This window comes from Ascidia mentula, chromosome 2 (genome assembly GCF_947561715.1).
Source record: "Ascidia mentula chromosome 2, kaAscMent1.1, whole genome shotgun sequence".
NCBI lineage: Eukaryota > Metazoa > Chordata > Ascidiacea > Phlebobranchia > Ascidiidae > Ascidia > Ascidia mentula.
In genome coordinates this window covers 3987165-4013305 of record NC_138567.1, presented here as the reverse complement: position 1 = coordinate 4013305, position 26141 = coordinate 3987165, and the positions used below count along the sequence as shown (strand labels likewise).

Here is a 26141-nt window from a genome sequence, read left to right as displayed (position 1 = left end):
AACTGCGAAGTAAGTTCCCGCAGTCAAGCGTGGGCTCTCGAGTCCTGTTTCTGTTGCGGCGTCAAAACTCAAAAGTATTGCGCCATAGCTGTTGACGTTTGCCTTTTTCGTGACACGTTTTACTACGCATATTACTTTGTTGCGTCATCCGCCATTTTTTCGGAGTCTGTCTGGGTTGTGTTTCTTTGTAAGGAGCGCTCAACTCCTCTTGGCAAAGCGTGACGAAATCCAAGATGGCCGCCAGTCATTGTTCTACTGCCAAACAGATAGAGACGCGTGGTTAAGACTTATTTTGTGCTTTTGTTGTGCTATATCTGGAAAAAAATCACCGAAAGAGTTGACCAGAAAGAGTGTTTGTGCTTGTGGTACTTTTTGTACGTGGTTCTCTTGTAAGTGTTTTCGCTAAGTTATATAATACCGCTTCTAATATTGTCAATAAGGCAAGCGCGGGTATATAGGCTTTAGGGGAACTGGTTCTTGCGCAATGCCCTTTATCGATTGCTGTTGGTTTCAAAATGCGGTGCTAATAAGATAAACGTATATTGTCCCAATACGCAGCTGTATTTAGTGTGTAAAATAAACGTTTTAAAATGATAGTTTATTTTGTGTATTGTCAGAGTATTGGAATAACATGGCATTAACAATTGCCTTTTTGTTGTTTTAGATTGTAGCTAATTAAGCTTCCATTAAAACCTCAAGTCTTGAAATGGCTCGTACCAAGCAGACCGCTCGTAAGTCTACAGGAGGAAAGGCTCCACGTAAGCAGCTGGCCACCAAGGCTGCCAGAAAAAGTGCGCCATCCACTGGTGGAGTCAAGAAACCACATCGTTACCGTCCGGGTACTGTTGCTCTGAGAGAAATTCGTCGTTATCAGAAGTCGACTGAGTTGCTTATCCGAAAGCTGCCATTCCAGAGGTTGGTTCGTGAAATCGCCCAGGATTTCAAGACAGATCTTCGGTTCCAGAGTGCGGCTATCGGTGCCCTACAGGAGGCCAGTGAAGCCTATTTGGTTGGCTTATTTGAAGACACCAACTTGTGTGCCATCCATGCCAAGAGGGTCACCATCATGCCCAAGGACATCCAGTTGGCGCGCCGAATTCGTGGAGAGAGAGCTTAGAGCGATTGGATAACTGTTGTAAGAGGAAAATGTTTTTGTACATATGCTGGTTGACTTTTTTTACAGTGAATTGATACCATAGTCTGAGTAGAAGATGTACAGCTCAGTAATCTGTCATTGAAATTGTGTGTTTTTAGTCACCGGCTATTATACCAACTAAATTTGTGTTGCACATGCGAAAATTTTTAACCAATATGTAACAGTTCATGATTGGTGTATTATCTCATTTCAAGTGTAACCAATATTATCTATAAAGTATTGAAATGGATGAAAATGAGTTTAAACGGAAAACTTAGTTTGCAAATTCTTGTCAACATCATAAGCTTACTCTGTTTGTTTTACATTGACTTTATTTTTTATATGTTAATAAGTTTGGAGTTTTGTCAAGTCCTTTGATTGTAATTTCTCAGGCTATTCCTCACAATGGTTGTTAAACTATACAGACAATTTGTATCTTTAAAGCATTGAATTCTGTGGTACTTCATGTCATTATGAACGCAATAATTGGTTTCCAGTTTCAAATGTTATTTTAAATTGTATTTCAAACGTGATAAATTGGTAAAATTGTAAAATGTGTTTTTCTATTTGTGATTTCATTTGACGCCAGTTTGATTAATGTGCACAGTAATGTGGTAAAATAATCGTAAATCCGTTTTAAACAAAATGAATATCAACATATGATTCTTCTGACACAGTTTTATGACATGGACTGTAGTTTTAAAATATTAAATAATCTTTTGTCACACCCTTTTTTGATTTGGAGACTTGTAGGCAGATACCAAAAGCTCAATTTTAATGTGGATTTTGTGTTTTGTTGTTGTACATAATTAGGGTAATTAAGCTCTTTTCAAACAACATTGCAAACAATTGTGACTGCTCTGTGTTTTGTTCTCTTGTACGGACGCATAACATGGATTAATAGATGGACTAAAGAAACAGCACAGTAGTGCAACTTGGGATTACTGACCAACCTGATGCTGTTGGACATAAATACAGACATTACCACAGGACATCTTGCCTAGAAGCAGCTTAATGGTTTACGTAATGGATGCTCAACCAATGCCAACGCAAGGTGAGCATCTATTACTACAATTTTCAAATATTTTCCGCATAAATATATATAGCATAAGTGGTGACGGGAATAGCCAGTCAGTTTTTTTCCACGAATCAAATCATTAAATCGACATAATAATTTTGTAGTATATATTTTTATTATTTAACGGGGATTAGATGTCAAATGTTGTAGATGTGATTAGGCAAAAGTATGAAACGCTGGATGCCTTGTGGTTACCTGCTTGAATGTACACATACGGAAATAATTTCAAATTGGATTGGTGGTTGTAAAGGGGAAGTTTAACTTCACTAATAGCAGAATATTGGAGTAAGAAATGAGACAAAGACAAAAAATGTTTGTTGGTCAAAGTTTATGAGAAAATATTGTTTGATAGACGACATGATGAGCCAATTACGCAGCCAGCTTGTTGATGCAGAGAATCGCTTTGCTCAACTTCAACAGGAAAAAATGCAAATGGAAAGTGATTTTGAATATAAACGATCCAAGATCAAAGAACTTTACTATGCAAAAGAAAGTGAGGCAACTTTCCTAAAAAAATTTACTAAGGGTTGAGTAGCATTACCAGTATGTTTCGGTTTCCCCCATGATAATAATCAACCATGTTTTGTTAATGGTTAGGCTGTTTGTTTAATGGTTTGTTTGTATAAATCATACATGTACTAAGATAAGCAAAGTGGAGACAATAATATGAATTGTGTAAGCTGCAGATGAGACCTTTTAGGTTGAAACAGTGGCAATCTGTCTGCTGCTTACACAATTCATACATGTACTGTTTGTATTTTTCCTGTAATAATTAAATTGTAACATCATTATTTGAGTGCCAAATTTTCCTGTGTTTGTTTATAACATTCATAAATCCCAACTACAATGATTAAATGCAAACACCACTGTTTAAATTGTAGTTAAATATTGGGGGATGTCCAGTCAAAATTCAGATTCAGTGTCCATGTTCAGATTTGGACAATATTGAAACACACCTACTTTTGAGCCATTTCCAAATATTTTAATTCGGTGCAGCACATATCTACTAATGGCTGATATTTATAACACACTAATAGTCCAACTTAAAAAGTTAAAATACCTTTCTGCAACTTTGTACCAAGCTTATAACAATTGCATTTTGCCAAACAATCTTTTTTTTACGATTGGTTTTGACCTTGGTTTCACATGCTGACACAAAGTCTACATCTGTTGTGCAAATATTGTGTTGTAGACACCATTCGTGAACAAAATTCAAAGTTGTTTGAAGCGAGCAAACAAATCAGTCAACTGGAAGCCACTCTAAACTCACAACGTGAAGAGATTGAAAATGTAAAAATGATTGCATCAGTGTCAGAAAACACAAAACAGGTATATGTTCAGTTTGTTGTATGACATAGTTTTGGAACTATGTTCTGTGTGCTATCTATGTTTGTATATTTACGTAATTACATTGAAAGCAATGGCAAGTCATATATGTTGCACAAAGATTACACAATGGTATGTCTTTCCTGTCAGAAGTTTTGGTGTAGTGTTATATATTGTGTAATAGCTTGGTTAATACTTTTGCAATTTACACATGTTGGACATATTCAACACCCACGCAAATGCCATCATCACCCACATAAAATAATGCATTGTGATTACCTTTTATCTTATTATTGTGCTACGCAAAATGTGTTTCGCATGGGTAGGTAATGTATTTCTTTAATAGGAAGCTGTGGAAGATTTAAAAAAGCACCATCTGGAAGAAATTGAGTCTCTGAAATGTGTGCTACAAGGTAGTGTGGTTTCTGTGTACGTGTGGGCATGTTATGTAGCCTTTATCTTTTTCGGCAACAATTAAATGGTTTTGATGTACAAATGGAAAGATGCTATTTATTGGATATACCACAATAGAACCTATTTGATTAGGGAACTGACAATGCCTGTAGGGTGAATATATGTGTACTGTTTTGGCAAAAATATGGCTGTTTGTTTAGATACATTTGAAGATCAACGTCAAGAACTTCTCGCACAGTTTGAACAAGAAAGACGACGTTGGGGACAGGAAAAAGAAAAGATTGAATCGGACAAATCATATTTTCAGAAATTGTTGTCAGAAGCTGAGGAATCATTGCAAGACAAAGAAAAAGAACTAGCAACACACGCAGACCAAGAACTTGAAACTAGCATGATAAAGGTATATACAATCAGAAAGACCCTTTCAAAACTTAAACCATATTTAAAATTAACGTTTTTGCACTTCAATCTTAGTTATCTTGTGCTTTGCTTAGGAGTTTTAGCACTTGTTTGAACTGTATGCTAAATTGCTGTGAAATGTTTGTAACCATGTAGATTTTTCCTGTGCTATGCATGAGTCTTCACTGAGTTTCATCTGCAAAAACTAATTTTCAACTTGGGAGGGTAAATCCATTGCAGAAATTGGCCATTATGTTTTTATATATAAACATATATATGCCTGTGAAGACATAATACATAGTGTTATGGTATGAACGGGAAATGTAGCATGTTACTTTACTGTGTTAATTGAAGGCACAGAGTGAAGCAGAAAACCTTAAGGCAGTTGTCCTTCCCCTTGAACAAGAAATTGCCGACCTTAAAGACAAACTTCGAGAGGCAGAAGATAACATAGAAAAAATGCAAGATGCCTCCACTGTGAATCACAAGGTTACAACCCAACTAAAATGATAATCAAGTTATTTCCAATTTCCCTGACCTGCTGTGTGTGCATGGCCTATGTTGTACAATTAGTTGAATGAAGGTTATGTTGTAGACGCATGCCCTGTTTGTATAATTTTAGATGTGGCAAATCTTATTTTATTATTTAACAATCTGTGAAATTGTTGTGTCTAATTTCGTCTTAACCGCTGACACAGCAAGTGGACAAAGCAGAGGATTTGGATCTGAAGGAGACTTTAAATGAGGTTTGTTTTTTGGAAGTGGTTGGATATTTACTATCATTTGTACTGTAAGAATACATAACCATTCTGAAAACCCAAAACAAGTGAATAACAAAAGGACTACCAAGTCTGTTTTCCTAATTGTGGCAGAATCTAGGTTTCCATTGGGCCATATCTTGGTACCAGGGATATGAATTTGTTAAAATAGCAATTTTAATTGTGATTGAAGTTATTTAAAAAGTTCATTTGGTCAGCACAGACATCATCAGTTTTTCACTGAAATAGATTAAATCATCTGTGCTCTGTGAAAAAATGAGGAAGTGTTACAATTACAATATCTTGTATTATAGCATTAACTAATTTATGTGCACATGTCAGTAGAATGTACTTGGCCTGTAAAGGGAACTATTCATTGCACTAGGCAAGGTGTTGTTTTTTGTCCGCAAATAATTGGCAACAGGAACTAAACTGCAGTTAATAATGACATGGTGTTACCAAGCAATTTGTCATAAAACTGCTCTGCTTGTCGTTAAATATTTCATAATACGGAATGTTCTATTTTATTTTGGCTAAGGTTGGTATTGATTGGGTGCTGCTGATAAAGGTCCATGAACAAACATTTCATTAATTGTATACATGATGTATACTATATGCATTTAATTAATTGGCAAGTGAATGTTTTGATGGCTTTTTTGACTGAATATAGCACAGTCATTAACAGTCAATACCGTTTTTTTGCCAATAAAACTATAGTCTTCAAAAAATTTTGAGACTGGATCCATTTACAAATTTTTCAAGCCCCACCAGAATCAAATGGTTACTATTGATATTCCCAGTTACTTTTGAAATGAAATGCTTTAACAGTGATGGAAAGATCAAGCATTTTGGTTTATTATGTCTGAAACCTCTGCTTAGCTTCAACATTTTGCCCCACCCTGTTATTGGGGAGAATTGTGACCTAATACCTAACTTTGGAAACCACTGCGATAGTCAGTGCCATGCTTTTATTCAGTTTGTTTCAGCAAAATGTTATATTTTGAGTTTGCGAATAATGAAACATTTTAATTGAAAGCAAACACACATTGTGATCTTTGGTCTTATACCTTTTACCTGTCTAAAGAAGATCCATTTAATATGTTACTGACCCGTACTTTTTTATGCACCTATGATGTTTCCAAATTAGTGTTAGTGTTTTACTGTTACTGCCTAAAATGTAGATATGCTTACATATGACAGACCGTCATTTTTCAACCTGAAAAGCCGGATATTTGGAAATTGTCACACATCTATCAGTTGTCTGTTTAACATCCTGTTAATGCTGACTGACCATAATAACTAATTACTGTATATAATTATATGTAAAGTCTTGTATACTGGCAAAGGCCCAAGCTTTAGAAATTTTATAATTGAAAAGTAAAGTGCTTTCTGTCTAGTAGCTTTAGTTCAATGTTTAGATTTAGTGTTTTGATAAAAGTAATATGTGTGTGTGTAGCTTACTCAACAGTACCAAAAGCGTAATGAACACTCTCCCACTGTTAAATATTTCTTTAATATATAAATATCTTTACAGTTATAAAATACTTTAGATCAACATATGGATTTTAGTCACAGGTTGAAAGTGTATCACAAATTGCTTTGGTTTATTGGTTTTATTTCACGGTGCTAAAAGTGCAATGAATTTAGTTGTAAACTTTTTTAGTTGTAAAAAATCCTCTTTGAGCCAGCCAGATTGTATATTATTGTCTGACAAATTAATATGTGTCCCGAACTGGTAGCAGTTGGACTTAGAAGTAATTTACCAGCCAGTTACTGTGGCACAATATTTTTGACATAGATTAGTTTACTATTTTTTTGTATTCTGCATAGTTTAAATGAGCATGCGTACTTTCAGGTGAAGGAATTAAGTTACTGCTTGCAATCTGAGAAATCTTCACGTAATGACCTCGAACAGTTCGTTGACGTTTTATCTCAAGAAAAGATGGTTCTTCAACGGGAAAATGATATCCTAAAGCATGAAATGCATGAGGGTATGTTTGAGCTTCAGCTTGCCAAACCCTTCTTTATGCCAACCCCATTACACATATTTGAATTGAAATAAATTTTGTTGCTACTTAGCTTGCTTTTTAATGTCATTGAGATGTTTTGTCAAACCGATTCAGCTGAGATCGTGCCAATGCTAAATGTGTTATGTGTTACCAATCATACTGTCAAAACTGGCCTTTTGGCTGTTGTTCAAATTGTTTACAGGCATTTTAGCACAGTTTTAGGGTATACATATTAAGTAAATCCCTGCATTTCTATGTTTGTCCACTTAATCTCAAATAAAACAACATGATGTGTTGTGGGATGAAACTATTGTGCTGCTGTGTGAAACTTAAATTAATTGCTGAAATATTGTATTTGTCACAGTTTGCCGATCACTGGAGCAAGAACAGTCGGATCACTCGATTTTGAAGCAGACTTGGAGGCGTGCAAACGAGCACTTTATGATATCACAGGATAGACTCATGAATGAACTAAATGCCGCAAAAGCCTGTTTAACTGCTGAAAATGTTAACCAATTTAAAAAAATGAAAAGGGTAACTTATTGTTTATGATAGCACCTCATTCATGTTTTTTTAAGGAGCAAGGGTATCTTGGCATACCTAGTAACAATTGGCTTTCCACATTGTATGCTTAGTACAGAAGTTAACTTACCTGTTGATTCCATCGTGTTATTTATGGGTAACAGCTGCTTTTGCTTTGATAACAATGCCATAGTGGAAATGCCATTTTATTGTAAATGTATAGGCAGGGAGTGAGCAGGAAGCTGCCTAACTTAATTTGCCTGGTTCGAATAGATGTTCAACCATTTGAGTCTAATCGGCTTTTGCCTGGTATCCTGAATAGCCGCTGTATGCTGTAAGAGTATACAATGTTACATGACATTTGTATTCCTTACGGGGGAGAAATTGTGTCAGCAATTTAATGCTTACACTATACCTAGTTACTTTATATATGTATTATTACGCATTAGATGCATGTGATTTAGGGAAACGCACATGCGAAAAACACATTTTTTGCTCCAAGTTGAAGATGCTTCAGGCTTTTCTTGCATGCATTTTTGTGTGATATTTGCAGTGCTGTTGTTTGTACTTTGCATGATTAGTATTGATTTCATGCATGACCCTTGTGTGTGGAATATGTTTGAGGCTGTGGTCAACCTCCATAGTGGTAGAGTAGTCTAATAAAATAACTTTCCGTCATGTGGATGTAATTATTATTACGGTTTACAATGTACTTTGGTAATGTTATTCTGTTTGCAGCCAATTTGCCAACTTTTTAATATCTTGAATAAAATCCAAAGTCCTTCATTAAGTAGACATATAACTATATTATCTTTTACATTTTCTTGCAATAAATATTGTATGATGTAGATTTGAGTGCATCTTAATGTTAAACATTTGTATGCAGGTTGTGTCACATGATGGGTTTGAAGTGATCCAAAGAACTCATGGAAACTCAAATGCACCTGATGCCTCAAAAACCAATGGGTGGGTGATCTTTCTTGTAATTGCCCATGATAATCTTTAGTACTCAGTTTTGTTAAGCCAGGTTTTCTCAAGTTTTTAAGGTTTCGGACAAGTTTTAGAGCAGTGTAAATATTCACGGATAGGAATTCCAGAGGGGGGATAGGGGGCACATATGTTCAGTCACATCATAGATATATGTAACCTCTCAAATAAAATTGTGTTGCTAAATACTGCTCTTCTGTCAAACTTTATTTTTATCGACGTTTCTCGACAATTTAGCTGTTATGCAGCAGCCTTCATCAGGAGGTATGAAATGTGAATCCAGCAATGTGGACAATGTTGTGGCACATAAACAAAGAAAAAGTGCTACAATGCCTGGCAGCGTCAGTAACAATTTATAAAACTGTGTCTTTAGAAGCAATGCCGCTGACTCAACTCTGACTGACAGCAACTCGTTTGGATCGTTTCAAGGCCACCAAATCTTACTGGAAACACCACAGTCGGTGATCCGTGACACTGCGTCCACACCTGCCACTGAGCTTCACGACACCGTGTCAATATCTTCTGTTTCATCCTACCCTGAGACTGGATCAATTCCACTGCATGATGAACAGCAACCACCAAGAGGTATTTTAAGATTTTGTGATGCAAGTTTATTAATTATTGTACAAGAATGTACCAGCACAGAAAAGGTTTGGATTCCAATAAACTGTAACTGCCGATATTGGGGTGCATTCGAATATGTAATGATGTCATAAATTTACTGATTGGTTAAAAAAAAGTCACATGCACCATCTGCATTTTGACTTTAGTGACATATGATTCTATTTTCGTTTTTGCTAAACTCACTGGCTTCATACAATTTCATTTCTGTACATTTACACCTGATGAAGCGAGAGGTACACACAAAAGTTAGTGTGCATTTTTAAATACAATAGTCAGTCTTTTTTACAAGAGTGCCAAATCAAGAGAATTAAGTTGGTATTTCGGTACATAAATCCATATTGTTTAAATTTAAAAACGTTTTTGAAATGCACATAATATTGTTTAAATGTAAGTTAAACATAGCATTTCTCATAGTTATGATTGTGTGCCTTTTGACTATGACCAGTGTTTCTTTGGAAATAATATCACTACACAATCATATATGTATGTATGCTAACAACATAGTTTGTTTTTGTATTTGTTTGTTTGTGTTTACAGTTAACTCTGCTCCACCATTAAACCATGTTGGGAATGAGGAGACTCCAAGTAAAGTTCAGTATCCTGTAAGGTTTCGTTTAATATTTCTTGCTGTTGTTTATTGTGTTTAATTTTTCCCTTTTTACTGCAGGGTGAGGACATTTCATCTCCCACCCGACACTTGAAACTTCTTCGAGCAAAAGAAACAGAAATTGAAACATTAAAACATAAGGTAAATATACCTATTTCCACCATGCTTGATAGACTTTTTTTATTTGTTTTTTTCACCCCTATTCTGGCTCCATAGAGTAAATATTACATTCCACATTTACCATGTAGGGCATGGTCGGCTGTACATTTGTCTTTTAATACAGTACAAAAACATGCAGTGCTACGTATTTGGTTACATGTGCAGTAGTGGGTAAAATTAATCCCTACCAGCTAAGGTTTTGTGGCTCCGAATAACTTTTATTTCAGTGCAAGAAGGCATATAAATGGTTTGCTAATGGTTCCTGACCTGAGTGAAATTCTAAGCAGTAATTCCAACACCAACTTTATCTTTCAGAATGAAAGTCTCGAGGTTGAAATTGCTGAGCTGCAAAAGTCTCTTGCCAGTGAGCAGGAACACAGGAAAGATATGGAGGAATCCGTGTTGCAAAGCTCAAAAGAAGCTCAAAGGCAAATTAAGGAACTTCAAATAAAAATCCACGATATTGAAGACAAGTTGACGGATGATCGTGTGTACAGAAAAAACAAGGAGGCAGAAGACAACGAAAAACTGGTATCACTTTCATTAGAAAACCTTAACTATTATTTGCTATGTGTGCAATTTTACTTTAACCTTCTGAGCTAATTAAGCGATTGAAAGCCAAATAATTTTACCCCATTATAAATTTCAATTAAATTTGGTTAGCTTATCGTTTTTTTGCCACACATTTTTTCAAACAGATTTTTAACCACATGTAATTTCAGTTCAATGTTAATACGTACAAAAAAAATTTATGGTCATTGAAAAAGTAAATGCAAGAAAAGAAAAAAAAACACTTCTTACTTTGTCAGGATATTAAAATCTGAAACGAATAAAACTAAAATCAATGATTATAATTTTTTTAGCTCACAATTGCTACTGATCACGAGAGAATTCGTGTTAGGTATGAGAAACTTAGGAAGGAACAAACTGCCATTAAATCATCATTTACAAGAAGTAAAAATTCAATTCAAAGAGACTCGAGCAATCCTACAAGTTTGGAGGTAAATGTTCCAAAATAGTTTTTTAAATTTATAATTGTTAATTTTTTTTCTAAATCCTTCCTGTGCAAGTTGTATTGGATTTTTACATGTATCCTCATTAAACTATGTATTGATAAGTTGGCAAATATAAGTTTTTCCAAAATAAATCATAACTTTTGAGAGAGTTATACTTTTATTGTTTGTTATTGCGTAGGGATTACGCATAAGCTTAGACAAATACAAGGAGGCGTTTGCGTTACTACAAGTGGAAAAAACACACAACGAGTCGATTTTGAATAATCGATTGAGTTTGTTGGAATCTTCCCTGCAAGCGGAAAAGGTGGTTTATTATTCCTTTATTCTTCAATTAATAATATGTGACAAAGATTTCAAAGTGTTCATTACAGTCACTACAAAAATTGTTTCCTTTTTTGTAATAAAACGATATTCCAATATTTAGACAGCAAAAGATCAAATAGAAGCCGCGCTCATGCACGATCTTGAAGAATCGCGTCAAAAAATTACCTCCCTTCAATCTCTTCAAGACCGAATGTTGCGAGAGTCAAATCTCAACAAGGAACTAAAGGTGCAATAAAGGTTTTTGTGAATAAACCTGAGGAAATTATATAGAATTAAGTTATAAATAAACTTTGAAAAATTGTGAAATGCTTGGATTATTATGATAACTTTAGTGTCAGTCAAAAATAAAAATAATAACCACATAAAAGCAGAGTAAAAAGAGGTTTTCAATGCCAAGTTTTATTTATCTCATTTCAAACTTGCACATATTTATTGACAGTGTACATCAAAATACACCAAAACGTGGCACTCGGGGATTAAATAATTTTCATTTAATTTTTGTTGCAGATTCAAGTCGAAAAAGACCAACTTTCAATGGAATCGATTCGCAGCAAGTCGCGAGAAATCATAAAAAGTCTGAAAGACAAACTAAGAAGCGAAACTTCTGAAAAGGTAGAAGCAGAAACTCATTTCAAAACAATCCTTTAAATGATTTTAAATCAACTTCTAAAAATAAAATTCATTAAGAACTTGCACCATTTTTTTTCAAACTTTGGCTTACAGAATGTAGAAATTGTATTTTTGTGATTTGATTTCAGGTGTGATTTGCAACAAGAATTAATTTGCTTAGAAGCATGTGTGAAATTGGTAAAAAAATTTGCAAAAAAGAAAATGATGCCAATGTGTGCCTTGTGTAGCAATGAAATAAATGGAATTGTAGGTTATTTTTTGACAAATTCGCTGTATTGTTGAATTTAGTTTAATATTTTCCATTTACACCCTGAAGTCGGACACACAATTACTTGTTAGTATGGCAATAATTCTTTGCATGCTTTACTGCTCTTAAGTTGGAAAAAAACTATGTCTTGATTTACTAACGTCACAGATTAATTGGGGATTTAATAATATTTTCATGCGTACAACAATTCCACCGCAATACGGTGCATAATCACACAATTGTTGTCGTCGTTTTGCTTTACCAATGCTTTGATTATGGCCACTAGGAGGTGCTAGAGGCCAAGCTTGCCGATGCAAAGAACCAGCAACGTTCATTGCAGGAATCTCTGGAAACGAGTGAACTTGTGCAGCGAGATTTTGTTAAGCTGTCACAGTCTTTACAGGTGTGTACGCCATCCAAACAGTGCCCATAGCTAGTTTGCCGTATTGTTAAATGGGTTTAAATGTAACTGACATCGTGCCATAAATAAGATTTGTTCACTCAAGTAAATATGTCATATTTTAATGAAAAGAACAATAAAATGCCACCCTGTACACTTGGACTTCTTAGTTGTCATGCATGTTTTTGTGCTGCATGTATGTGTGTGGTAGTTTGGTTATTACAACAGGTTGGTGCCAGGTATAACTTTGTGACTTACAAACCACTGATCACTAGATCGACACAAACCTAAAATTTTCTCTGTTTTATGTCTAATAAATGAGGTGCATTAAGCCTATACTGAACAGTACAGTTTAATGTCACAAGGGTGATATAGCTTATTACATACTTAATTGTTTAATAGTTAATGCAATATTGCATAAATTTTTGTGTGTATAAAAGCATAAGAGCCATACTAATTGTTGAGCTGCCGATGGCAGTGTTATTAGCTGCACTGATGAAACCTTACAGGTCAAAACATTGTGCACTACTATTTGCAGTTTAAATTTTTAAACTACATGTAGTTTCAGTAACTCGAGCCTTTTTTGTGGTAACATGCACATGCACAAACTAAAAGCATGTGTGTCTTGGTGAAACACACTTGACTAAGTTGTGCTCATTTGTTCTTTAAGGTTCAATTAGAGGAAATTCGACTAAAAGAGGAGGCAGATTCATTAAAAGCTAAAGCAACCGAATCAGAAAAGCAAGACAGTGCATCAACTTCTACAGCAGGACCTGAACATTGATAGCTGAATTGCAAGAATTTATTACTTAAAAAACCTTTTGCATTGTCTGCTTAAAGTTTTAATAATTGTTAATGTTAGCCTAGGGGTGTTAGTATGCTTGGTTTAGCACTTTGAATGTCGATTCATTTTTCCAAGCACCATATTTTTTTGTAGTTTTAAATCCTATAGAATTGCATGATTGGTGCTTATGGATTGCACCAATTCAGCACCATTTACTGTTAAATTTGGATAAAGACATCTGCTGTAGAAACTGTATAACAAATGCTATTTCCTTGGTTTAAGGTAGCATTTTTTCAAATATTTAACACTGGAAATTTATAAATTCATGTTTTTTTGACAGATTAGTACATTTATTTACATATATCATATTTATTGCCGAGTAAATTTACATATACACAAGTATGGTCAAAAGTAAGTGAATCGATTCAAACTTAACTTTGTAAAAACCATACACACCACTGTTCATAACATCCTACAGGCACAACAATACCTTATTTCTCATACATTATTTTAGGTACAATAACATCTATGAAACTACACAAGAGAGGCCATATTTCTTTTTAAAATTTTTGTTTGTTTGTGATGTGCTGAAAGTAAAAAAAATATTGTTGTCTATGCTTTGTTTTAAAACATTCTGTCCTTCACACTGTTTTGTGCTTACTGTCCTGTCTGCCTGTAGTCTGAGTCATTAGGAGTGTTAACGTGTTCATCTGAAACCCAACAGCAATCGAATATATCCTTGCCTATTTCCTGCAGTTAGGCAAATTGTTGTGCTAAGAATTTAACATTGGTTGTTGAAGATTAACTTGTTTCATGCAAAAAGCATTTCCATTTGATTATTCTTTGTGCAATAATTTAGATTTGAAAGCTGATTATGACAAAAACATGTTTTGGAGTTACTTTTGTGACAACTGACATCACCCTACTTGTGCTAAACAATTGTAGTGAATTTCATCAGAAGTAATCCTTAGGAAGTAACCGTTTTTTAAGATGCGGTACACAATGAATGGAAAAAAATGCTCAGTGAACATTGGCAGCATACTACTTAAATGTATCCGTTAAAAAACATAAGATGGCCAAAATTTTTCAGTGTTAAAAAGAAATATGTATGTTATTTCATGCCTTGCTATTATGCTCAACAAACTAACGGTATGCACCAGTTACTCCTGCAGAAAATATTTTATCCCTTACCCTTAGTGTCAAGTATGTAAAATTTTTGCACCTGAAGTTAGTTGATTTTATGTGTGTGCTTTTATGGTTTGCAATTGCTTGCGCAATAAAATGTACCGGCGATATGTTGTCCAGTAATTTACTGAATTTATTATGACCACTCACAGATTCAACCTTTGGCCAAAACAGCATTCGTCCCTAAACATGTAGATTATTGTGGCATGTGGGAAACTTTCAACAGATAGAACCAGAGGTGACTGTACTGCCCGTAATTCCAAATTTGGCGAAATTGAAGCAACGTCCGCTTCCTGAATGCTTTGTTCTGGTGATTTTGCAGTCATATGCTCTATGGTATTTATAAAACTCGGGGCTTGGAATCTGTTTAGGAATCCCAGTAAAATATTCATAAAGCACGCTTAAGTACATTAAATAAGTAAGAACACCGAAGTACCAAAATTTCGCACACGTTCAGAATCATGACAGGGCACTTTATTTGCTGGTCATACTCACGCCGTCTGATGTTGCTGTTGTCAGAACTGAAGAATTCCTCGAATTGTTAGACCGAACGATAAGATATGTCGTGTACTATCATAGGTTTCGAAGGCAGTGCGAACAAGTTGGGAATTGGAATAGTAAGAGATGGGCAAGTGCTTTCCAATCCGAGACACACGTACATCTCGCCGCCGGGAGAAGGCTTTTTGCCCAGGGAAACCGCACAGCACCATCGAAGCTGGCTTTGCAAGATATTGCGCAAGGCATTGGACGAAGCAGGTGTAAAGCCAAATGAAATTGATGCGGTTGCTTATACTAAAGGACCAGGTATGGGCGCTCCGTTGGTTTCCGTGGCGGTAGCTGCAAGAACAGTTGCACAATTATGGAATAAACCCATTCTTGGGGTTAATCATTGCATTGCCCACATTGAAATGGGGAGGTTGGTTACAGGTGCTGATAACCCAACAGTTCTCTATGTTTCTGGTGGCAATACACAAGTTATTGGTTATTCAGAACAAAGATATAGAATTTTCGGTGAGACAATAGATATAGCTGTTGGCAATTGCTTGGATCGTTTTGCAAGAACCATTCAAATATCCAATGACCCAAGTCCTGGCTACAATATTGAGCAGATGGCAAAAAAGGGAAAGAAGTACGTGCCTATTCCTTACACCGTCAAAGGCATGGATGTATCTTTTTCTGGGATTTTGTCGTTTGTTGATGACTGCGCCAGAAGCAAGATAAAGTCTGGAGAGTGTACGGCGGAAGACTTGTGTTTCTCGTTGCAAGAGACCATATTTGCAATGCTAATAGAAATAACAGAACGGGCAATGGCTCATTGTCATTCTTCTGAGGTCCTTATTGTTGGAGGTGTTGGATGCAATCTGAGGCTGCAAGAAATGATGAGGATCATGGTGGGAGAGAGAGGAGCATCACTTTGTGCGATGGACGATCGCTACTGCATAGATAATGGAGCTATGATTGCTCAGGCCGGATATGAAATGTTTAAAAGTGGATTGAACAAGGTTGATCCAGAAACATTGTTCAAAGACTCATTCTGCACACAAAGATTCAGAACTGATGAAGTCCTGGTGACCTGGAGAAGATGATTGTGTGACTGTTGTTTTGCATGTAGATTATTGTAATACTTCTGCCAAAAAATAAGGCCATTTGTATTGTAGGTGGATATGATGCACCACTTCATTATTTTTCATTATAAACCTCAGTTCTAGTTTTGTTGTTCTGCCCTTTCTCAATGAAATTTGAAATGTTTTTAGTACCCAGGTAGTTGATTTATTGATACTGTACCCTAAAAGCATGGCTGGACGACGAACACTCCACTACGTTTTCAAAGTTGGAAACAGAACCGAGACCATGAAGTTTTACAGGGAGATACTTGGTATGAAGGTAAGTCAATGTTTGTTTTAAACTACTAAGTATGCTCGGAATGCACAAATGAGTGTTGATTTTGTTTTTAGGTTTTGCGACATGAAGAATTTGAAGAGGGGTGCAAAGCAACTTGCAATGGGTAATGGGAAAAACGTGTTTTGTTAAATTATGTTTTTCAGGAATACAATTCAAACAGCATTTTTTCAGTCCTTATGATGGGAAATGGAGCAAAACAATGATTGGATATGGACCAGAGGATAATCATTTTGTGTGTGAATTGACCTACAATTATGGAATTGGAGAATATGCACTTGGAAACGATTTTCAGGTAAAAATAGTCTCAAAGAAATGTATTGTCAAAACCTGTATTTTTTTCTGGTAGAATAAAATTGTTTCTTGGCATGCCCTGTGTATTTTTTTCAAGATAATGTGATTATTGCTTGTACATTTTCCAACACAAGATAATCCTGAAATTTGGGAAATGAAATGTCTGACAAATATGTACTTAATTGCTTTTAAAACAACTAATAGGATGTTTTTAGCACTTGTGATTTAAAATTCTTAAATGAGATGATAAATATGCACAGGGCATTACCATTAATTCGAACCAAGCCATCACCAACTGCAAGAGCAAGGGGTTGGACACCAGGAAATTGAATGAAACCCAGTATGAAGTCTGTGCACCAGGAGGTTACAAATACATTCTAACTGATGTTGAACAACCCCAAACTGATCCTGTGCAAAAAGTGTCCATTGCTTCATCAAACCTTCCCAAGTCCATTGGTAAGCATATGTTGGGATAAAAATATCGCAACATAGTTGTGAAGTTTTCCTTTTATATATGCTGCCATCCCACAAAACAAACTCTGCTCTACAAAATTTACTTAAATGAGCAATTTCTTCTTATTTTGTATGAAAATGTGACACCTTTTTCAAATTTGTATGACCAAACTGGCTTGAAAATGTGACTGTGATTTTTTTGTGGAAAATTGTAGAGATCTGTTGGCCTTATTCTCTTCGCTTGAATACACAATAATGTCCACAAGCAAAAGTGTAATGTTTCAGCACACTATAAATTCTTTTAACATTTTAGAATATTGGACAAGTATTGCTGGAATGCAGGTTTTTGATCAAAATGACAAGGAAGCGACTCTTGGGTTTTGCAAGGAACAAGCAAAACTTGGTCTTTATGCAATCAGCGGAGAAGTTGAACACAAAAAAGCTTTTGGCAGAGTTGCCATCGCATGCCCACGGGATCAGGTAAATTCAATATTTACTTTCCAAATTGAATGAAAGAATATTTGTGTAACCTATGCTATTGTGAAAAGCTTCTAAGCGAGGTAAACACAACGCCTGAGCCTAATTAAGGCACATTCAACCTCAGCCCAAACAAGTCAAACATATGTTAAAGTTCGTTTGGCTTATAAATAAAAACAAAAAAAAATTCCAGCTCCAATCATTTCACGCAACTTACAATTGCAGTTGCCTGGCATTCAAGATTCAGCAAAGGCTGCACACACAAAAATTTTAACTGAGCTTGTTAGTCTGGACACACCAGGAAAAGCCACTGTTGAAGTTGTTATACTTGCTGACCCCGATGGACATGAAATTTGCTTTGTGGGTGATGAAGCTTTCAAAGAGCTGTCCCAGGTTGGAATTGAATAAAACATCTTGAAATAGAAAATTATCAATTTGTTGTGGGCTTTACTAAAACACTGTTTCTCAATTTTTTTCCTATACCACCCTCTGAAGAGCTTGGCGACAAAAGATGCCCCCTCAATTGACAAAAAATTAATAGAAATTAGTTTCTCCACCTATATCAGTATTCCATCAGTGGGATTGACGATGCTGATGCAACAACCCTGGTGTTGTTAACTTTAATTGGCACTAAAACATAAAAATATAACTTTAATTTAACCCGATGCCATAGGTCGCATGCCCTCCAAATGTATTTTCTGGCAACACCTGTTGGGGGGCTTTAGAGCCCACTGATTTAAAGCAACTCTTTTTTTGAACTGATGCTAATGTTCCCATTTATTGCTATTAATTTTACAATTTCCAGGTTGACCCAAAAGGCGATGAACTGATTAATGAAGCAATAGCTGCTGATAAAAGCAGCGAGTGGTATGCCAAGAGAAACAAAGTGAAGCCTGCTGCGTAATATTCACAAGATATGCTTTTTTATCAAGAGTGCAATTATGCAAAAGAAGCCATAGACATGAGAAGTTTCTTTTTGGCAAATCATCTTGGATTTTTGTGTGATACAAATTTAATAATCCACGTTTAAACTCATTTTTGCTTTTTACGCTTTCTACCTATAGAAAACTGAATATTGCTGAAATACTGTTATTCGTAACTATCAAAGATCCCTTTTACATTTATCATGAAAATTACCCAATTGCAACATATGTATACTAATGTACTTCTATGCTTTTGTGCATTGTAGAATATCGGTTTTGACACACTCACTGTATTTTGTAAAAAGTGTGTGTGTTTTTCAAGATATAATTGACAAACGAAAGACATGCCTGAGAATTTTTTTAGACTTTATGCAATTATAATTATCTAAGCCATAGCAAATCTGACTTCTTTAACAACAAGACCAACTCATACAGAAAACCTTTGCATCTTATTTTCCTTTCCAAGCAACATTGCAATAAAATAGTACACTCAAAAAATTTTGAGAATCCCAACCAAAGCAAATTATATCACCAAACACCTTGCAATTGTGGCCCAAAACTGTTTTACTGCCGATTTCAGCTTAATGCAGAAAAACCAGCGTAAGATATTTTGGAACTGCTAAGTTTTAAAATGTGTATTATTAGGATGTAGGTTTAGGCGAATAAAAGCACTTAGTTTCTTTAACTTTCAAAGTATTATGCTGGAATTGGAAGCATTTTCTATGCCGAAGAAGTCTTTGCCTAATGTTCAAGCATTTTTAACCACAAAATAGTGGCATATATATATTGCAGCAGCAGCACAAGTACTCTGCCCTGTGGAAGTTCAATGCAACCTACTTTGAGTAACAAGAAATAAGAAACAAAGAAAAGAAGGTGTTAGATAACACGGCGAACTTCAAAAAATCTCTTGAGATAATAGATTTGACCCAGCGTCATGGCAACCAGGACAAGGGATTCGAAAAATGCCCATAGGACCACTCTTGAGTTCGTGTTGTCGTTGACTGTAATTATAAGATAAAAAATAAAGTTTTACTGTATCATGCGGCAATTACTTAACTACACCAATGCAAGATGTCTTACACAACAGAAAACCTTCTCCATTATAACTTGTTAACCATTTGTGGAACAGACACATTAACTAAGGTGTAAGATATCGAGAGAAAGGGCAGTCTTTGCCAGCTTCTTTTGACTTTGAAAAACACAATGTTTACTACTTACTTGCTCTGTGAATTCTCTCCCGGACTTCCATATATTCCTGTTCATGTTTGACACCAGTCATAGCTACCGATAATTCGTTGATCATGCTCTCCAACTTGTTTTGATGTTCTGCATGAAAACATATTCCATCACATAAATAGTTCAATGTGCATAATTAATCAGCACAATAATATCAAGTATATATTCTGTGTGATTTGTCCCTAATTTTTTTAACCTTAGAGATGAAGCGTAACCCACCATCAGTGTCGCCCTCTTCTGTTGGTTTTGCAGCCTCACCCACTTCAATGCTAAACATAACGATCTTGGGTGTCATGGTTGACATTTTATTGCTAAAACAGAATTTGTATTTTCCTGAGCTTGGCGCACTGAAAGTGTATTTGCCATTTGATTCCTTCGAGCCTTGGTAAATAGTTCGACCATCTGGGCCGGTGACCTACATAAAAAGAATATATATAGGAAAGTCTGTTTAAATTGAAGTAAAACAAGATGGGGCATGTTCAATTGTTCTATTGTGTTACATTATCCATATGGCCAGAATAAGCTTTCAAAACAACAAACAAGCAAGTATTAGGAATTGTATGCAGACCTCAACATCAATATCTAGAAATCCTCCTTCAGCAACTTCAAACATTAAACCAAGTTTTGTTCCAGCTTCTGCTTTGTCAAAGAAGCATTCTTCAGCATGGGCATCCACTGTTATGAAGTAGGAATGCCCTCCTCGCACAAGGAGCAAAATGGAGGCAATAAATATTATTATACGCATTATTTACAAAATATCTATACTGCTTTTGAGGAAATTCTGGACATTTAGACAACAAAAAATAACCTAATAGACTATATAGTTTCACACACAATATAATTCCTTCCAAGCAAACTAAAAGAATTCCTTTAATTGAAGTATACATGCGTATTAGTGTATCGACTACACACCGGATGCTGTATCTTATCCATGAGAAAAAGGATGAAAACACATATGGCAGTTTATTACGGGCCACGTCCTCCAGTGTTACAATCACAACGGTTGAATCAGACGGCCATTTGCATTGATGGTTAGTTGCAAACTGGAAATTGCAGCGATATATTAAGTTATAGAACAATACAAAGCCTTTTTATTTTTCGATTTCTTTTCCATGATAATAATACATTTAAGTATTACCCAAATAGTTTCCGAAATGACGAGAAAAACATTTTTCCGTTGGTGGGCGCCAGTAATTTTGTCGGTTTCAATCCAATGCAGTTTGATGAACTGATATCCAAAATAATGTATTTTCGCGTTTTACAATTTGTTACCTAATTCAATATGAGATGTACTTACTTCACGTCAATTATATTTGTATGTTTTTTTATAAAACTATTTAATATGAGTTGCTTATCTATTTATAAGAATGTACAACTAGAAGTACAGGTCCGGATATTTCATAAATAGAAACAACCGTAAAACGTAAACATTTAATTTTGTGTTTGAAGTTTGAATCTGTCGAAAAATTAACTTTGCGCTCGTCTGTCTGTAGCGGTGTTTTATTATATTTGCTTTAATTATGGCATTGCCGACCTTACCTTCGTGTTGGAGACACAAACACCAACATATTGAGCAACAAATGTCAAGAATGCATCAGCAACATCAAATGTATCGCGAACAATGGAACAGCGCTGCCAGTTATTACAAGGAACAAAATGTGGACACGAAAATCAGAAATAAACTGGTTTCGGAAAATGCAATCAGAAAAAGGTGAATTCTACATACTTCTAATGTGGTTTTTGTCATTACAAATCTTTTATATCAACAGTAATCAACACGCTCTATCTTAAAATGCCATTTTGCAATAAATGTAAATTCATGTTAAAAGCATTACATATATTTGTTTTGTACGTATATTATATACATATACACTATTATGTGGACATGCAAAATTGCTGTTGGTTGTTTGCTATGGCCAAATTCAATAGTTTTTTCCTGCAGCATGGATGCTTATTCATCTCGTGAAGAGAAATCGCGCAAAGCATCTGCACTTCATAGAAGAAGAGAGAAACTCCAGAAACTCTTGCGTGATGAAGCTGATATTTATGAGGCAGAACTGAGAAATCTTTCTCTGGGAAATTATTCCAGAATCAAAGAAATGAAGCAAAAGTAAGTCCCTTCTTTGTTGTGGTTGTTTTAAACGGACTGAACCCTCATTCGTTTGATTGCAATGTTAACAGGACAGAAGATCTAAAATCTGCGAGAGAGGAAAAGCGAAAAAAGGTAACAGTCAGTTTTCCAACCTATTAGCAGATTTACTCATGAGAACAAAAAGACTTGTCCATATTTTAGCAAACATTGACACGTTCTGTTTATTTATTAAACTGTTAAATGCATTACATTGATCATTGCATGAGTACTCCACAATCATATATTATTGCTTTATTCAAAGCTTGCAGAGGAGAAAATGTATGAGCATTGGAAAGAGAACAACCCTGACTTGCGAGCGGTGGAAAGGGACTTGCATCGAGATCATGTGATTGATGCGTGGAGTGCACAAACTGAGAGAAAACATGAGGTATCTCTTACAAGCCACTCAGTCAGTTTGGTCCTCAACAGTATTCAATTGTTTGTTAAGTGTATGTCATACCTCACTTCCACACGGTGCACAAAAGATTGGTACTGTACTTTTATGGTTTAGCACTTTTTAAAGTACAGTTCAGTGTCACAAGACTGATATGGCTTTTATATAATGAAAAGATTGACCAGAAGTATTAGTTTGTTTATAAATACGCCATCTTCATTCTTCTGTTGATTTGAGATGAACCCACAAGTGAGATTATTACAAGGAAAATAGTTTTTTTCTATCTTTTAATTTAAACAGAAGACCTGAATTTTTTTTTTTACCGGAAGAATGAATAGTTTAGAATCATGTTACCTGATGGTCGAAAGTTTTGACTCAAAACCTATTTTCAGCATTCAACATATATAAAGTATTGTGAGAAATTTGTTTCATGCTAAAATTTTTGTGCTTTATGAAATGTCAGGTAAAGAAGGAGGAAAAGAAAATAGAGCAGAAATTTGCCAATGAATATGAAGAAGCGCGATTAAAAGCCATCGAAAACATCCGGAAGAAGGAGGAACAACGAGTAAAAGAGGAAATGGAAAGGGCAAAAATATTAAAACAGCAAATAAAGGTCAGTAATATGCCTATGTTTTTTATGCAACACACCCACAACTGATTGGTGAGATTGTTCTGGTGTTTTACAGATAACCAAGTTTTCAACATTTCTGTAGTAATTAAAAAACTATGAAACTAAGGGCTTAAAAACAACACAATTTATACCTGTGTAAGACGTACACACTAAACTTTACCTGTCACTACAGTATCATGAAACATTATACGAAAAATTGATGGAAATATTTCACAATGAAAGATATTTTTCTAAACCTTCGATTGTAAACAGGAACAGGAATGTAATTCAAACACTACAAAGTTTTGTGTTGTTTACACATTGCTTACACAATACTGATTGTTTATGTAAAAAAATAACTTTGTATTTTTATCGTAACCTGTGTGGTGTTACATTAAGGATTTGAAAGCTAGGGAAGCGGCTGCGACTGCTCTTAAAAAGGAGGAGGAGGAAATTCAACAAGAGGAATGGAAGTTAGAACAACTGAAAGAGGAAAGAAGAAAAATCGAAGAACAAAGAAAGAAGGGGGAGCTGCACAGGTGTTACATGGTTTTGGTCCGTTTGTTTGTGTCTAATGTAAGATAAGTATCATTAGTGTGTAAGTTTGTGTGCTTTTATTACAATTGTAAGTCAGTTTATTGAGATTTGTAAAACTGTAACTTAATAATCTGTACTTCTGGCAAAGATAAAACGTAACTTTATTCACCGACGTTTCGCCTGTTATTCAACAAGGCTTCCATTACCTTGAGGAAGCCTTGTTGAATAACAGGCGAAACGTCGGTGAATAAAGTTACGTTTTATCTTTGCCAGAAGTACAGATTATTAAGTTACAATATGCCTGGCAGCAACAAAAACAAAACATTATATTTGTAAAACTGATTTACCAGCGCTAACTTTGTGGAAATGTTTCAGATTTCTTCATCATCAGTTCAAGGCTCAGTTGCGGAGAAGAGCTCAACAAATCCAGGAAGAACTGGAGTTTGATCATCAAATCCTCAAGATGCTGGAGGTGGAAGAAAAAAGAAGACAAGACGTTGCAACAGAGAGACAAAAGAAGGCAAGAGAAGACGTACAGTGGATGAAAGAGGTAAATAAAAAAGATATCAATTGTTGCCATTTGTGTTTGTGTGCCAATATTTGCCATTAGTTTTGTTACTAATACATTGTTTATTTCATATTTGGAATCCTTCCTAATACATACCCACTTAACATCCCAGACAATCTTAAATTTGCGATGTATGGGCTGATATTTATCAAGCATTTTCTGTGCCTTCTTCCAGGTGCTTGAGGAACAGCTGAAGTTGGAAAAGCAGCGAGAAGCTGAGTTGGATCTTGTTTATCGGGAGGAGGCAAGAAGAGTTTGGGAGCAGCGAGAGGAGGAGTGGAGGAAAGAGAGAGTTGCAAGAGAAAAACTAATGATGGAGGTAAGTTGTCTTGTTTAATTTCTTTCTTTTTTCTGTTTGTTCTTATTTGTTGTTTTTTATATGATGATCCAATCATTAACATTGCTTTTAGATATGTACCGTGTTTTAAACATGTTTGTATGTTTGCAAAGTTTGATTTACATTTTTACAAAACTTTTTTGTATGTGAAACACTGCAAGGTTATTTAAGTTGACAAGGAACCCCGAAAATCAACAAATTGTTGTTGTTTCTCCTACTGGTTTTGTTCTCATCCATTTGTTGCCTAAAGCCCTAATGATTTTTGCCTGAAACTGGAGAGTTCATGAAACCACTGATATTTTGACATGGAACCCTAAGTTTTCGAAGAATTTCTTTAAGAATTTGCCAACACACAACATTAATGCATGCGTTTAGCTGTGTAAGGTTTTTGTTTCACGAACTACTTCTAAACCACAAACTTTCCACAGGTACTTGGTGAGCGAGGAGAGCAAATTAAAGAACGATCGGAACAAAATCTTCTCCGACAACAAGAACTCCTTCGGGAGAGGGAGGATCTCATCGACCAGATGGAGGATGTTCAGAAAACTGCAAGAAGAGACAAGGAAGAAGAAGAGAGAAGAAAACAAATGAGGTTTCATGGAAATTTATGGCAAAACTTGTCCTTACCTCTGTGTCTGAGGACATTATTTTGTCAATTATAATTATAAACAGTAATGATTACATTTTGTATCATGCAATAAAATTATAAAACTTAAAGCTTGTTTTAATATTTATACCCAATTTATTGTACCAAGCATGGATACTGTGATAAACCAAAGCCAGCTACTATTTTCTAGCTGGTGTTATTTGGGCACAAAATATATTTTTTAAAAACATGGTACATTTATTAGTTACATCTATGATTTAAATTTTGTTTAAACTATTTCCAGACAAGAGGAGCTCCGTGGCCAAATCAGTGCCAGAGATCAACAATTGATCACTGAAAGACAGCAGGAGCAAGAGATGCAGGAGCTAGAGAAAAAAGAAGAAGAGGAATACAAAAGGTTGATGGAAGAAGAACAAAGAAGAATGAGGAGGGATGGATTTATTGAGAAGGTAAAATTTCTTACAAAAAAACCTCTGCAGATAACGATGGAAATTAGTAGGTTGACACAAGGCGTTTCTTCTGAAAAAGTGCAATGTGAAATTTACAGATCCAGAAATTTTCTTTTGAACTTTTCTTTTGGTGCTTTTGAATTATGTGGTTTGGACTTATAATAAACCTTACTCTGACTTTCTGTTTATCTTACAGAGGCGACCAAGATCTAGTCGACCAGCATGGGATTGAGATCCAAAGTTTATCTTTTGTATGGTGAACACTGTGTCGAACTTCTGCGTGGGTCATTAAAAACTTCTTTATCTACAATATGGCCGGAAAATTGGATGTCTTTTTGCTGCTATGTTATGTGTTGTAAACTTTACTGGAGATATCAAATTTCTTCATTTATTGCAAAGTTTTATTTCATCAAAAAGAATTTATTAAAGTAATCCTTGTTTTTTCCATATGTGAGTTCACTTGAGATTTTTGTAAATAAATGGTTTGATTCACTTAATCTTGTGTGGTTTAATTTAATACCTGTGAACTTGTTTACAAACGCCAAAAAAGTTGCCTCTTTATGTTAAATTTTGGCATGAAAATGTTACATTTAAGTGAATAAGAAATAATTATATAAAAAAT

General features: G+C 35.2%; 6 protein-coding genes across 11 annotated transcripts; 5 read left to right on the top strand and 1 right to left on the bottom strand.

Annotated features, from left to right (window-relative positions):
• Positions 1 to 668: 668 nt before the first annotated feature.
• On the top strand, positions 669 to 1948 carry LOC145888340 (histone H3.3A). Its single transcript, XM_082979070.1, has one exon. It carries the CDS (start codon positions 707 to 709, stop codon positions 1115 to 1117), a length of 411 nt encoding a protein of 136 aa, XP_082835196.1. The 5' UTR covers positions 669 to 706; the 3' UTR covers positions 1118 to 1948.
• A 102-nt stretch (positions 1949 to 2050) lies between these two features.
• Positions 2051 to 14714, top strand: LOC145888338 (rab GTPase-binding effector protein 2-like). Of its 6 annotated transcripts, none has more exons than XM_082979065.1 (20): positions 2051 to 2189; positions 2566 to 2706; positions 3406 to 3542; positions 3886 to 3952; positions 4154 to 4353; positions 4707 to 4841; positions 5051 to 5098; positions 6966 to 7101; positions 7484 to 7653; positions 8528 to 8607; positions 9005 to 9213; positions 9790 to 9854; positions 9920 to 10000; positions 10334 to 10549; positions 10882 to 11019; positions 11213 to 11338; positions 11459 to 11584; positions 11866 to 11970; positions 12522 to 12638; positions 13306 to 14714. In XM_082979065.1, exons 1-20 carry the CDS (start codon positions 2150 to 2152, stop codon positions 13417 to 13419), a joined length of 2451 nt encoding a protein of 816 aa, XP_082835191.1. In that variant the 5' UTR covers positions 2051 to 2149; the 3' UTR covers positions 13420 to 14714. The 6 variants fall into 6 exon arrangements, with proteins under 6 accessions (XP_082835191.1, XP_082835190.1, XP_082835193.1 ...); XM_082979064.1 differs by having other exon boundaries at positions 9002 to 9213; XM_082979067.1 differs by lacking the exon at positions 4707 to 4841 and having other exon boundaries at positions 9002 to 9213.
• A 407-nt stretch (positions 14715 to 15121) lies between these two features.
• On the top strand, positions 15122 to 16217 carry LOC145889634 (tRNA N6-adenosine threonylcarbamoyltransferase-like). The gene has a single exon (XM_082980626.1). It carries the CDS (start codon positions 15165 to 15167, stop codon positions 16188 to 16190), a length of 1026 nt encoding a protein of 341 aa, XP_082836752.1. The 5' UTR covers positions 15122 to 15164; the 3' UTR covers positions 16191 to 16217.
• Positions 16218 to 16240: 23 nt separating this feature from the next.
• On the top strand, positions 16241 to 18878 carry LOC145889636 (glyoxalase domain-containing protein 4-like). The gene is made up of 7 exons (XM_082980627.1): positions 16241 to 16488; positions 16560 to 16609; positions 16678 to 16798; positions 17058 to 17253; positions 17564 to 17730; positions 17953 to 18120; positions 18533 to 18878. The coding sequence occupies exons 1-7, from the start codon at positions 16399 to 16401 to the stop codon at positions 18629 to 18631; spliced, it is 891 nt and encodes a 296-aa protein (XP_082836753.1). The 5' UTR covers positions 16241 to 16398; the 3' UTR covers positions 18632 to 18878.
• Positions 18879 to 19080: 202 nt separating this feature from the next.
• On the bottom strand, positions 19081 to 20752 carry LOC145889637 (transmembrane emp24 domain-containing protein 2-like). The gene is made up of 4 exons (XM_082980628.1): positions 20455 to 20752; positions 20106 to 20301; positions 19869 to 19976; positions 19081 to 19651 (listed from the first exon to the last, which is right to left on the bottom strand). Exons 1-4 carry the CDS (start codon positions 20629 to 20631, stop codon positions 19527 to 19529), a joined length of 606 nt encoding a protein of 201 aa, XP_082836754.1. The 5' UTR covers positions 20632 to 20752; the 3' UTR covers positions 19081 to 19526.
• A 588-nt stretch (positions 20753 to 21340) lies between these two features.
• LOC145888668 (trichoplein keratin filament-binding protein-like) lies at positions 21341 to 26082 on the top strand. The gene is made up of 11 exons (XM_082979469.1): positions 21341 to 21597; positions 21829 to 21996; positions 22068 to 22110; positions 22280 to 22405; positions 22875 to 23024; positions 23421 to 23560; positions 23934 to 24108; positions 24302 to 24445; positions 24892 to 25055; positions 25354 to 25519; positions 25716 to 26082. The coding sequence occupies exons 1-11, from the start codon at positions 21407 to 21409 to the stop codon at positions 25749 to 25751; spliced, it is 1503 nt and encodes a 500-aa protein (XP_082835595.1). The 5' UTR covers positions 21341 to 21406; the 3' UTR covers positions 25752 to 26082.
• Positions 26083 to 26141: the final 59 nt, after the last annotated feature.

What these genes read in the sequence shown, in the direction of transcription:
- LOC145888340 (XM_082979070.1), top strand. Translation starts at nt 707, where the DNA reads ATGGCTCGTACCAAGCAGACCGCTCGTAAGTCTACAGGAGGAAAGGCT.
- LOC145888338 (XM_082979064.1), top strand. Translation starts at nt 2,150, where the DNA reads ATGGTTTACGTAATGGATGCTCAACCAATGCCAACGCAAG. An exon ending in TTGAAACTAGCATGATAAAG is followed by an intron (nt 4,354 to 4,706) that starts GTATATACAATC and finishes TGTTAATTGAAG; the next exon opens with GCACAGAGTGAAGCAGAAAA. An exon ending in AATTTAAAAAAATGAAAAGG is followed by an intron (nt 7,654 to 8,527) that starts GTAACTTATTGT and finishes ATTTGTATGCAG; the next exon opens with GTTGTGTCACATGATGGGTT.
- LOC145889634 (XM_082980626.1), top strand. Translation starts at nt 15,165, where the DNA reads ATGTCGTGTACTATCATAGGTTTCGAAGGCAGTGCGAACAAGTTGGGA.
- LOC145889636 (XM_082980627.1), top strand. Translation starts at nt 16,399, where the DNA reads ATGGCTGGACGACGAACACTCCACTACGTTTTCAAAGTTGGAAACAGA. An exon ending in GGGAGATACTTGGTATGAAG is followed by an intron (nt 16,489 to 16,559) that starts GTAAGTCAATGT and finishes TTTTGTTTTTAG; the next exon opens with GTTTTGCGACATGAAGAATT. An exon ending in CTTTCAAAGAGCTGTCCCAG is followed by an intron (nt 18,121 to 18,532) that starts GTTGGAATTGAA and finishes TACAATTTCCAG; the next exon opens with GTTGACCCAAAAGGCGATGA.
- LOC145889637 (XM_082980628.1), bottom strand. Translation starts at nt 20,631, where the DNA reads ATGCGTATAATAATATTTATTGCCTCCATTTTGCTCCTTGTGCGAGGA. An exon ending in TTCTAGATATTGATGTTGAG is followed by an intron (nt 20,302 to 20,454) that starts GTCTGCATACAA and finishes CTTTTTATGTAG; the next exon opens with GTCACCGGCCCAGATGGTCG. An exon ending in AGAAGAGGGCGACACTGATG is followed by an intron (nt 19,977 to 20,105) that starts GTGGGTTACGCT and finishes GTTTTCATGCAG; the next exon opens with AACATCAAAACAAGTTGGAG.
- LOC145888668 (XM_082979469.1), top strand. Translation starts at nt 21,407, where the DNA reads ATGGCATTGCCGACCTTACCTTCGTGTTGGAGACACAAACACCAACAT. An exon ending in TATTAAAACAGCAAATAAAG is followed by an intron (nt 23,025 to 23,420) that starts GTCAGTAATATG and finishes TGTTACATTAAG; the next exon opens with GATTTGAAAGCTAGGGAAGC. An exon ending in GAGAAAAACTAATGATGGAG is followed by an intron (nt 24,446 to 24,891) that starts GTAAGTTGTCTT and finishes AACTTTCCACAG; the next exon opens with GTACTTGGTGAGCGAGGAGA.